The sequence below is a fragment of the Sus scrofa genome, chromosome 1 (assembly GCF_054392235.1).
Source record: "Sus scrofa isolate SSC_HxYL_T2T_F1_AM1 chromosome 1, Sscrofa_HxYL_maternal_Yorkshire_Landrace_v2.0, whole genome shotgun sequence".
Classification (NCBI taxonomy): domain Eukaryota; kingdom Metazoa; phylum Chordata; class Mammalia; order Artiodactyla; family Suidae; genus Sus; species Sus scrofa.
In genome coordinates, this window is record NC_139383.1 from 264760939 (window position 1) to 264773337 (window position 12399).

The 12399-nt window shown below is 43.6% G+C and overlaps 1 protein-coding gene across 6 annotated transcripts; it reads right to left on the bottom strand.

The window, feature by feature from the left end:
* Positions 1–1513: 1513 nt before the first annotated feature.
* Positions 1514–12337, bottom strand: CDC26 (cell division cycle 26). Of its 6 annotated transcripts, none has more exons than XM_021067701.2 (5): positions 12147–12337; positions 11120–11297; positions 8854–8963; positions 7836–7929; positions 1514–1985 (listed from the first exon to the last, which is right to left on the bottom strand). In XM_021067701.2, exons 3-5 carry the CDS (start codon positions 8904–8906, stop codon positions 1809–1811), a joined length of 324 nt encoding a protein of 107 aa, XP_020923360.1. In that variant the 5' UTR covers positions 8907–8963; positions 11120–11297; positions 12147–12337; the 3' UTR covers positions 1514–1808. The 6 variants fall into 6 exon arrangements, with proteins under 6 accessions (XP_020923360.1, XP_020923366.1, XP_020923355.1 ...); XM_021067707.2 differs by having other exon boundaries at positions 11768–12337; XM_021067696.2 differs by lacking the exon at positions 11120–11297.
* Between the last annotated feature and the right edge of the window lie 62 nt (positions 12338–12399).

The window sequence follows — 12399 nt, forward strand, 5'->3', positions numbered from 1 at the left end:
TGCCTTAATCACTGGGTCTCCAATTAATGTTGACTTTCAGATTGTAAGCTCCTGGAGAGCAGTATTGGTGTAGTAGGAATGTTTTAACCCATGTCATGTGCAAAAGAACAAATAAAATATTTTGATTTTGTGATTCTTTGTGTGTCTTTCTACCCAGAGTGCTAACAGAATAAGTGGTCTCTTCATTGCCCACACAGCGTCTGGCCATTACCATCAGTTTTTAAGACTGGGGGGGGTTCCCATTGGGCTCAGTGGGTTAAGGATCCGGCATTGCCATGAGCTGTGGTGTAGGTCACAGTCACATGGCTGTGGCTGTGGCGTAGGCCAGCTTCGATTCGACCCCTAGCCTAGGAACTTCCATACACTGCAGGTGTGGCCCTAAAAAGCCAAAAAGGGCAGTCTTTGAGGTGATATGATCCCATGTTTCCATCCTGCTCTCCTATCCTGCTTAAAATGACAAGCCTTGTACATGCCAGAAAATCTACATGACCTTTTGCAAGGAGACAGGGTTTCATGAAGCTGTACTGCAGTATACTAAGACTTCCTGAATTTATTTGTAGTTTCATAGTCCCAACCTTGTGTTTATGCTCTGGGGCAAAAGGCCCTCTAGGAACCCCCAAGCCTGGAGTCAAGCATTGGCCCTGCCTGTCCCCTTCATGCCAGAATAGCGGTGTTTTGGCCCCTAGATGGGCATCTTGCCATTCAGCACCACTCCTAGACTTTCCCATAGTGCAGTGGCATGATGAGCTTGGTTTGCTCCACTTAGAAGTGGCACCTTAGGAAAGGCATTTCAATAATAAAGGTATTTTAATGATACCTAAGCCTTAGTTTTCTCATTTATTAAAAAGGCAATAATAGTACCCACTTGAGTTAATCTGGTTATTTTCACTCCAGCTTTCAGGAAGTGGAAGGTATATGCTCCCAGCTAAGGTCAGTACCTCTTCACAAGTGCTTGACCATCTTCCTAAGTTTGGGCAACCCCCAAAGGAACACTAGAACCTACCAAATACAAAAATCGATGCATGTGATCTCAGTGGTTTCAAAGGTTTACAGCTGTAATCTTTTCTTTAAAAATCTGGTAAATTTTTTTGGCCAGCCTGTAAAGAAGTCTTGGCTAAGGGGTCTCTAGAACCAGTGGTTCCAGAGGTTCTTTCTACCACAGTTGGCATGATTTCTATCACAGTAACATGATTCTAAAACACCCTCTGAGCTGCCTCTCAGAGTGGCTCCTCAATGGAAAAACTACCTAATGTTGAAAAGAAAGGAAAACTGGAATGATGGTAATTCTGATACTCCACTGTTTTCCCAAAATGATACCCAAACTAGTTACAAAGCCATCAAGAAATGCACAACTTGATCAAGTTTATACAAAATACAAGAATCCTAACCTCCACAAGGGCAGGCATCTGTGAGTTGTTCACTGATGTTACTGAGTGCCTCAAATGGTACCTGGCACACAGCAGGTGCTCAATAAATACTTGCTGAATAGTCCGTGACAGGGATCAAGGGAGTGTTCTGTGCTTACGGTCTTTTAATAAAGGTGGGAAGAACAATACAACAAGTCAACAGTGCTATTAAACTTCATTAAGGACGTTGCACACTTCTAAAAATGCATTTCAAAAAACAAAAATGAGACAAGTTTTATAGAGTGAAAATTTCCAGATACAAACCAGAGTTTGAATTTCAGCTAAGAGTGCAAGTGAAGCAGGCACAAGTGTTTCTCTCTGCAGGAGGTAAAACATTCTGTTAAATCTTTCTTTCATCATTTGACTCCATCCCAGGGCTCTGGCATGCGAGATAATCCACCTCTAAAATTCGAAACTTCCAAACTGAGATGAACGATTGTTGGGCTTGGGTTGAGGTTTATAACCAATTCGATCATTGATCATTTGTTCCCTGCTCTTGGGGTCACTGCTGAGCCCAATGGCACCTTCTCCATCACTGCCTCCTACAACGTCCACATCTTCTTTTTGTTTCTTACGGGTCTGAAAGTATAAAAGTTTTAGTATTAAGGCAATATTCTCTCCATTAACCAGACACTTACTTAGTACCTACCACTTAAGGGGCATGGGGTAAAGGATAGGGATCAAGTCCATGGAACAATAAACTGGAATCCCAGATTTGGATGGTTAGAGGTACAGGGGAAGTGCAAAGATCTGGTGATAAAAGATAGAACCCCTGGAGTTCCCGCTATGGCACTTCAAGCAGTTTAAGGAGCTGGTGTTGCCGCAGCTGTGGTGGAGGGTCATAACCGCAGCTCTTTTGATCCCTGGCCCAGGTGCAGCCATTAAAAAAAAGATATAAACCCTACATTCCAGGATGTCATCTAACAAGAAAACAGATAAATAGACAATTACAAAAGGGTGATCAGGGCTATCACAGAGGAAAGTCCACACAACAGATAGGGAAGTCCACACAACAAATGAAAAAATAAAGTGACATATAAAACAATAACCACCAGAAATTAACTGCATGGATGACATCATGAAATTAAATGAAACACAGGAATAGAAGGTTTTGTGCTATCCTATCATGAGGCCTGATTTTGGAGGGGGGTGGGTCATTCTGTTTTCAGATAAAAGGTTTGGCTCTTAAGCCACAAGTGACTGCAGAATTCACAGTCTTTATCTTTGATCTCTGATCATTTTCAAAAAGAGACTTAGGAGTTCCCATTGTGGCTCAGCAGTAATGAACCCGACTAGTACCCATGAGAACATGGGTTCCATCCCTGGCTCTGCTCAGTGGGTTAAGGATCCAGCATCGCCATGAGCTGTGGTGTAGGTTGCAGACACAGCTCAGATCTGGCATTGCTATGGTTGTGGTGTAGGCCCTCAGCTGCAGCTCCAATTTGACCCCTAGCCTGGGAACGTCCATGTGCCTCGGATGCAGCCCTAAAAAAAGACTTTTAACACTTGCCCCACAACTACCACTACCTGCCTGTAAAGATATTAGATGATAACAACTTTCTCTGAGAGTGAACAGAAGTTTTATCTAGAGTTTGTTACTATACTAGTCCCTGGAATCACCACCATTCTTCACCACTTACTGCTGAACTGTGAGCATTTACAGCCCAACGTCAAAGTATTACAGTGAATAAGCGAGGTATTACTTTATATATGTATGTATTTATACATATATGTATATGTATATATATGTATGTATTTATACATATATGTATATGTATATATATGTATGTATTTATACATATATGTATATGTATATATATGTAATGACCTTGCCTAGTTACTCTCTGGTTAGTCTACACTACCCAATAAATAACATTAGAAAGTTCTCCCCAAACACCTTTGTGAAAACAAGTTTCAGATGGCAAAGGATGATATCATTTTAAAAGTCGTGAGAAACCCTGAATATCCAAGTAGAATGAAATCACTTAAAAGGATTCCCACTGTTACCCACTGTTAACTGCTGACTGTTTCAGAAGTCAGAGTCATCAAAATGTAATAAAACTACTTTCATTAACAAATGAAAAACCGGAGTCAGCAGAAATGAATCCATGAGGACACAGTATCCATGAGGTCACAGGTTCAATCCTGGCCTCACTCAGTGCGTTAAGGATCCAGGGTTGCTGTGAGCTATGGTGCAGGTTGCAGACTCAGATCTCGTGTGGCTATGATGTAGGCCAGAAGCTACAGCTCTGATTCAACCCCTGGCCTGGGAGCCTCCATATGCCACGGGTATGGCCCTAAAAAGACAAAACAAACAAAAATGAAATACCAGTTTTCTACTGTTTCATTTCAGTGCAGCAAAAAGTATCTCTCCCTCCTAAGTTATTCAAAAAGAGGCGAAACCCACTAGATAACTGCCCTTAGTAGAAAGACTAAAAAACGATACAATAAAATATCTAGGAATCAATTTTTACCAAGGAGGTGAAAAGGCCTGTATACTGAATACTATAAGAACTTATTGAAAGAAACTAAAGAAGACACAATGAAATGAAAGGGTATTCTATGCTCATGAATAGAACCATTAACAGTTAAAATGTCCATACTACCTAAAGCCATCTTTAGATTTAATTCAATCTCCTTCAAAATCCCAACATTTTTTACAAAAAGAGAACAAAAATTCCTAAAATTTCTAAGAAACCACAAAAGACCCCAAGTAGCCAAAGCAATCAATCCTGAAAAAAAAAAAAAGAACAAAGCTGGAGGTAACACACTCACTCCCTGATTTCTAATTATACTACAAAAGCCATAGTAAACCAAAAAGCACAGTATTAGCAGAAAAAGAGAAATACAAAATACAGATCAATGGAACAGAAATGAGAGCCCAGAAACAAATGCTCACATATACGGATAATTAATTTACAACAAAGTAGCAAAGAACATACCAAGGAGAAAGGACAGCTACTTTCATAAATGCTGTTGAGAAAACGGAATAGCCACATGCAAAAGAATGAAGCTAGACCACAATCTTATGGCATACACAAAAATTAACTCAAAATGGATGGAAGACTGGAATGTCAGACCTAAAACCATAAAACTCCTAGAAGAAAACATAGGCAATATGCTATTTGACATCAGTCTTAGCAGTATCTTTCAGAGTATATCTCCTCAGACAAGGGAAACAAAAGCAAAAATAAACAAATGGGACTATAGCAAACTAAAAGCCTCTGCCCAGCAGAGAAAATCACCCACAAGTGAAAGCCTATCAAATGGAAGAAGACAATTGCGAACAATTTAGCTGATAAAGGGTTAATATCCAAAATACATAAAGAACTCATACACGTCAATAACGACAAAAAGAGACAACCCAATTTAAAAATTGTCTGATTTTCTGTCGAACGGACAGAAAATCTGAATAGATATTTTTCCAAAGAGGATATACAGATGGCCAACAAGCATGGGAAAAGATGTCCAACATTCAGCATCACTGATCATCAGGGAAATGCCAATCAAAAGCACAATGCAATATCACCTCATGCCCATTAGAACGGCTATTCTCAGAAAGACAAGAAATAAAGGGAGTTTCCGCCAAGATGCAGCGAAAACGAATCCCACTAGGAACCATGAGGTTGCGGGTTTGATCCCTGGCCTTGCTCAGTGGGTTAAGGATCCGGGGTTGCCGTGAGCTGTGCTGTAGGTCGAAGACGCGGCTCGGATCCCGCGTTGCTGTGGCTGGGGTGTAGGCCGGCGGCTACAGCTCTGATTAGACCCCTAGCCTGGGCACCTCCATATGCCGCGGTGCGGCCCTAAAAAGGAAACAAACAGGAGTTCCCGTCGTGGCGCAGTGGTTAACGAATCCGACTAGGAACCATGAGGTTGCGGGTTCGGTCCCTGCCCTTGCTCAGTGGGTTAACGATCCGGCGTTGCCGTGAGCTGCGGTGTAGGTTGCAGACGCGGCTCGGATCCCGAGTTGCTGTGGCTCTGGTGTAGGCCGGTGGCTACAGCTCCGATTGGACCCCTAGCCTGGGAACCTCCATATGCCGCGGGAGCGGCCCAAGAAATAGCAACAACAGCAACAACAAAAGACAAAAAAAAAAAAAAAAAAAAAAAAAGGAAACAAACAAACAAAAAAGGGTAACTCAACAGTAAGCTGACTCGGGAGAGTCAAAGTTCAGAATGAGACTAACACTTTCTGAGACGCATTACAACTGAAGTTTAAACCATAAAGGGCACGCCAGGGAAAGGCACAGAGTGTGCGTAGGGCACTGAGATTAAAGATAACTTGGCAGTGGGAGATAAAGTGGACAGGCAAACAAGCAACAGATCACAAAGGGCCTTCTATGCCATCCTAAGGAATTTGGACTTTATTCTGAAGGCCAGTAAATCATTTAAGCCTTATTAAGAGATATCTAATACCACAGGGTAAGGCTACACTTAAAAATACATATTGAACTACTATGTACTAGATTCTGGAAATTCAAAGGCAGAGAAGACAGACATATCTTCCTTCTACAGTCTTCTATAATCAGAGTTCCTAATGTAAATGATTTTACAATAAACAAGTCATTGTAAATTATAAGTGCCATGAAATAAAAGAACAAACCACTTTGAGAGACTCTAATGAGAGGGAGGCAACATGGGCAGGGATGACACACCTAAGCTGGATAGGCTCAGAAGAGGCCTCTTAGACTGAGGCTGTGACACTCAAACTGAGACATGAAGAAAGAGGAAGCACCCCAGGCAGAGAGAAATAATGTGCGCAAAAGCCACGAATTACAAATAGTTCTGCATGTTGGAGGAAATGGAAGAAAACCAGTGTGCCTAGGGTACAGGGGGCAAGGCAAAGAGTAGCAGAAGGTGAATCCTGAGAGGGGCCAGAACATACAAAATTTTGTGGCCACAATAAGGAATTGAGGTTTCAATTGCAAATGCAGAAAACCACTGAGGAGTTTTAAGCACAAGAATGATACGATCTGATTTTTTTTTTTTTTTTTTTTTTTTTTTTTGGCATATAGAGTTCCAAGTCCAGGGATCAGATCCAGATCTGAGCCACAGCTGTGACCTATACCACAGCTGGGACAATGTTGGATCCTTTAACGCACTGTGCAGGGCTAGGGATCCAACCTGCATCCTGGTGATGCAAAGATGCTGCCAATCCCACTGCTCCACAGCAGGGAACTCCTGACCTGAATTTTTTTAAAGATCATTCTAGATACCTGATGGAGAATGGACTGAAGACACAAAAATGGAAGTAGAGACACAACTTAGGATGCTACTGAAATTGTACAGAGTGAGATGATGGTTACTTGGACTAAGATTCTAAAAGTGGAGATGAAAAGGTATGGGTAGATTCTGGAAATATTCTAGAGGTAGAATCAAACAATTTGTGGACAGACAGAATATGAAAGGTAAGGAAAAGGGAGACCTCAACATCAACTCCTAGGTTTCTGGCTTGAGCAATTGCATAGACACTGACATAAGGAACGCTGAGGTGAAACTGGTTTGAGGGAAAAATCATGAGGTTTTTTTGTTTGTTTTAATGTTAAATGTAGTAGGCTGAACAATGACCTCCAAAGCTGTCAGTTCCTGATCCCCAGATCCTGTAATTGTTGCTTCATGTGTGAAAAGGGTCTTTGCAGATGTGATGGATTTAAGGATACTGCATGGGAATATTATCTTGGGTTATCTGAGTGGGCCTTAGTGCCATTACATGTATCCTTACAAGAAGGGGCAGAGGGAGACTTCACAGACAGAAGAGGAGAAGGCCATTGCCTTCACAGAGGCAGAGACTGGAATGGTGTGGCCACAAGTCAAGGAATGCCACTGGCCACCAGACGCTGCAATAGTCAAGCAACAGATGCTTCCCTAGAGCCTCTGGAGGGAGCATGGTCCTGCAACCTTGATTTTGGATCAGTGATAACAATCTCAGATTTCTGGACTACGAAACTGTGAAAGCAGGAGTTCCTGTCATGGTGCAGCGGACAGGAATCTGACTAGGAACCACGAAGTTTTGGGTTTGATCCCTGGCCTCGCTCAGTGGGTTAAGGATCCAGGGTTGCCGTGAGCTGTGGTGTAGGTTGCAGACGTGGCTTGGATCTGGCGGTGCTGTGGTGTAGGCTGGCAGCTGCAGCTCCGATTCGACCCCTAGCCTGGGAAACTCCATATGCCTCGGATACAGCCCTAAAAAAAAAGACAAAAAGACAAAAAAAAATTGATAAAAAAAACCAAAACCCTGTGACAGCATAAATTTGTTTTAAACCAAGTCTGTAACAATTTCCGACAGCAGCCACTGGAAACTAATACATTACACTTGAGATGCTTGGAAAATACCCAATAGAGATTTCAAATAAGCTGTTGGTATAAGAATCTGGAGTTCAAAAGTTGGAGTTAGTGTTCTAAATAGTCCTAAGGGTTTGAAAGTTGTACTCTTACCTCCAGATCCTTTCGAATGCTCTCAAACTCCTCAATGTCATCAAGCTTCAGCTCCAGGCGGGTTGGTTTCCGTCGCAGCATGATGAAATCAACACTAAGGAACAGACCCAGCAAACTATGAGCTGTTAAAAATGGCAGAGAGGATGGCGTTCCCGTCATGGCTCAGCAGTTAGCGAACCCAACTAGCACCCATGAGGACACGGGTTCAATCCCTGGCCTCACTCAGCGGGTTAAGGATTCAGCATTGCTGTGAGCTGTGGTGTAGGTCCCAGATGTGGCTTGGGACACAGCGTTGCTGTGGCTGTGGCGTAGGCTAGCAGCTATAGCTCCGATTCAACCCCTAGCCTGGGAACCTCCATATGCTGCGAGTGTGGCCCTAAAAAGACAAAAAAAAAAAAGATTGCAGACAGGAGGAACAAATGGAAAAGATAAATCTCAGCTACAAATATCAGATCAATTTGTAAGCAACCACACTAAAACAAATGGCAGTACAAAAGACTCATCTAGATTCACACACTGACTTCTAGGTCTTTAGCTGTGTGATTATTACATGATGAAGTTCCACGAAGTTCCACAAAATTCTTTCTTCCAGAACTTACAATAGCAAGCTGCCTAGGAGTTCCATGGTGGTTCAGCGGGTTAAGGATCCGGCATTATCACTACTGTGGCTCAGGTCCTGCTGTGGTGTGATTTGATCCCTGGCCTGGGAACTTCTATATGCCGTGGGCACAGCCAATACCCCCCACCCCACCAAAAAAAAAAAAAAGAAAAACAAGCAAGATGCCTATAAAAGAGGATTCTAGACAACAATCATTTCAATCTCATGCTCTGTTCACAAGCAAATACTCTAGCTAAGAGAGTAAAATTAAATATCACATCTTAATTCAGTGTAGTTAATAGGAATATACACAAGCCATTAAATTTGATTAATATTATGTGCAAATTGTGAGGGATTTGTGATCACTTGCAAATACTAAAATCAGTTTACTAAATCTTAGGAAAACTCCCTCTAACTCACCAATTCACAGGGTTATCCTTAGGGTCTAAGTAGGTGCTAAATGGATAGGTCATTCATTAAACAAACACTTCTTGTACTCCAGCTACACAGTTAAAAGGCATAGCCACAGTCTGTGGAAAAAACAAACAAAGAGAAAATTTCAATACAGTGTAATAAGAACGCTGAGGAGGGTAACGCAATGGTATCACATAAGCACTCAGTCCAGTGGGGTGAAGAGGGATGTGCAAGACTTCCTGGTAGAGATGATGTCTTAGTTGATGTGTGAAGGGCAGGCAGAGAAAGGGGCTTAAGGGCATCCGAGGCAGAGAGAACAAGTATGCACAGAGGCCAAGGGAACACCCTAGAATATGAAAATCCAAAGTAATTTGTATGCTTAAAAAAAAAAAAAAAAAAAAGGTTTTCTTCTTTTCTTTATTTTTGACTTTTGCCATTTCTTGGGCCGCTCCTGCAGCATATGGAGGTTCCCAGGCTAGGGGTTGAATCAGAGCCGCAGCTGCCAGCCCACACCACAGCCACAGCAACTCAGGATCCAAGCCTCTTCCGCAACCTACACCACAGCTCACGGCAATGCCAGATCCCCAACCCACTTGGCAAGGCCAGGGATCGAACCTGCAACCTCATGGTTCCTAGTTGGATTTATTAACCACTGCGCCATGACGGGAACTCAAAAAAAAAGATTTTCTTTAGAAGGAAACTCCTAAACTGAGTTTAAAAGCTGTTGAGGGCATCATTTTTTTTTTCTTTTTAGGGCTGCACCTGCAGCATATGGAGGTTCCCAGGCCAGAGGTCAAATCGGAGCTATAGCCTCTAGCCTACACCACAGCCACAGCAACACAGGATCTGAGCCGAATTTTCGACCTACACCCCAACTCATGGCAACCCCGGATCCTTAACCCACTGAGCAAGGCCAGGGATGGAACCCGCATCCTCATGGATCCTAGTTAGATTTGTTAACCGCTGAGCCGCGAAGGAAACTCCAATGGCATCATCTTTATATTCCCAACAGCATCCTGTAGAGAATGTCTATAATAACCAATCAGTATATGTTTTGCTGAATAAATTTAGATATTCAAATTCAAAAAGTGAAATGAACTTTTCTCGAGCACCATGCTATGCTTTTCTTGTACATTCTCATTTTTAACACAGAAATACTATGACACTGGCAAAATTACCCTATTTTACAGATAAAGTTGAAGCTATTCAGTTGATTAACAAATGTCTCAGCCTTGGAGTTCTAGCTGAGACTTATCAGGTTAAGAATCCCACTAGTATCCACGAGGATGCAGGTTTGATCCCTGGCCTTGCTCAGTGGGTTAAGGATCCAGCATTGCCGTGAGCTGTGGTATAGGTTGCAGACAGGGCTTGGATCCTGTGTTGCTATGGTTTTGGTGTAGGCCGGCAGCTATAGCTCCAGTTTGGCTCCTAGTCTAGGAACTTCCATATACCTCAGGTGTGGCCCTAAAAAAGACCACACAAAAAAAGTGAGAATGAGGTAAGTGAAACCTCCTTTAAAGTATGTATAGTTCTGGAGTTCCCCTCATGGTGCAGCGGAAACAAATCCAACTAGGAACCATGAGGTTTCAGGTTCGATCCCTGGCCCCACTCAGTGGGTTGAGGATCCAGCATTGCTGTGATCTGTGGTATAGATTGCAGACTCGGCTCTACATGCCACTGCTGCAGCCCAATAAAGACAAAAGACAAAATAAATAAATAAATAAAATGAGGTATGTACAGTTCCCATCGTGGCGCAGTGGAAATGAATCTATCTGGGAACCATGAGGTTAAGGGTTCCATCCCTGGCCTCACTCAGAGGGTTGAGGATCCGGTGTTGTGGTGAGCTGTGGTACAGGCCGGCAGCTGTAGCTCTGATTAGACCCCTAGCCTGGGAACCTCCATATGCCGCAGGTGCGGCCCTAAAAAGCAAAAAAAAAGTATGTACAAACATAAATGATTATTACATGTTTCTAGGATGTAGCTAGGGACTGTGAAGTATACAAAAGATAAAATTTCCCCTCCTCCCATGAAGCCTGGGACTGAGACAAATGATATTATCAACACAAAACACTGACACATTACATTTCAAATTTTTTGGTACTAAATCAAATACGATTTTTTTTTTTTTTTTTTTTTTGTCCTTTTAGGGCGCTCCCACAGCATATGGAAATTCCCAGGCTAGGGGTCTAATCAGAGCTGTGGCTGCCGGCCTACGCCAGGGCCACAGCAATGCCAGATCCGAGCCGCGTCTGCGACCTACACCACAGCTCACCCTAATGCCGGATCCTTAAGCTCCGGATCCAACTGAGCAAGGCCAGGGATCAAACCCACAACCTCTGGTTCCTAGTCGGATTCGTTTCTGCTGCGCCACGACAGGAACTCCCAAATCAAATAGGATCTTGATTCCAACGTAGACAAAGGCAAGAGGAAGCCAAAGTTCCAAGAGAATGCTTAAAAGAAAAAAACAACTGTGATACATTCTAACTTTCCCGCAAGCTGTAAAAAGCTCACCACTATGAAGAAGTATAGTGTAATGGGTAAAAGTGCTTGCTTTGGAGGCAAAGGGCAGAGACTCAAATTCTGTTGCCACTGATTTTGGACAATTAGCTTCGCCTTTCACTAGATCTTAGCTTCTTCCCTTGTATCTGTACTCAGGTGTTGTATGGATTGAATGACGTGATGCAGATAAGTGCCTGTAACGTACGTAACTTGGCATTTAGTAAACGCTCAAATATGTAGCCATTATTATTGTAACTGCCCTTGGAGAGGGTAGGAGGCTCTGTCCAGCTCGGGAAACAACAATAAATTTTGAAAAATCTCCACCCCCGATACGGGAGCAAAAACCTTGTCTTGTCGATCTCTGGTGCCCCAACACCCAGGGCAACACAGGGCTGTGCAGAGCTGCTTGCGCGCAGTTTACCTGACGCCTGACATTCTTCATCTCACTCCGAGTAATATAGACCAAACACAGGCCATGGCTCCTCCGCTGGCTCTTTATTTTACTCTGGCGCTAGAGGGCTCTTCGAGCTTATTCTTTCGCCACTGCCCAAATGCACCGAAAATCCACCCAGCTCAAAAGAAGCTGCCGAGAGAACTTCCCGACAGCGGAGGAAAGCACACTCCTTTCGCGGCTACAGGACCGCACTCCTGGGTCCGGGGCAAAGGTTTCCATGGCAACATGGTCCACCACTCTAGGAGGACTTAAAGCTCTTCGCAGGGCCGGGAGCGGCAGCAGACCCCGGAAGGTGCCGTTTCACTCCCGGAGTTCAGTCCGGAGGCGCGCGACTTGAAGCACCTACCTCTTTTCAGCCCTTTCCCGGAACCTCAGCGCCCACCCCGAATCTTCTGCTATGTCAACTGCACTACACCTCCCAGGTTGCTCTGAGTCTCTCTCCTCGCAGAACCTCGTCCTCCGCGTGCTCTTTTTAGAGGCTGTACGTGTCACAACGCTCAACGCACCCAGAGCCTTTCCTACTACGATTCCCATCATGCTCTACGGCGCCCAGGACGCGGCTTCGGCCCTCGGCCCACTTCCGGTCTGGACGTAATTCC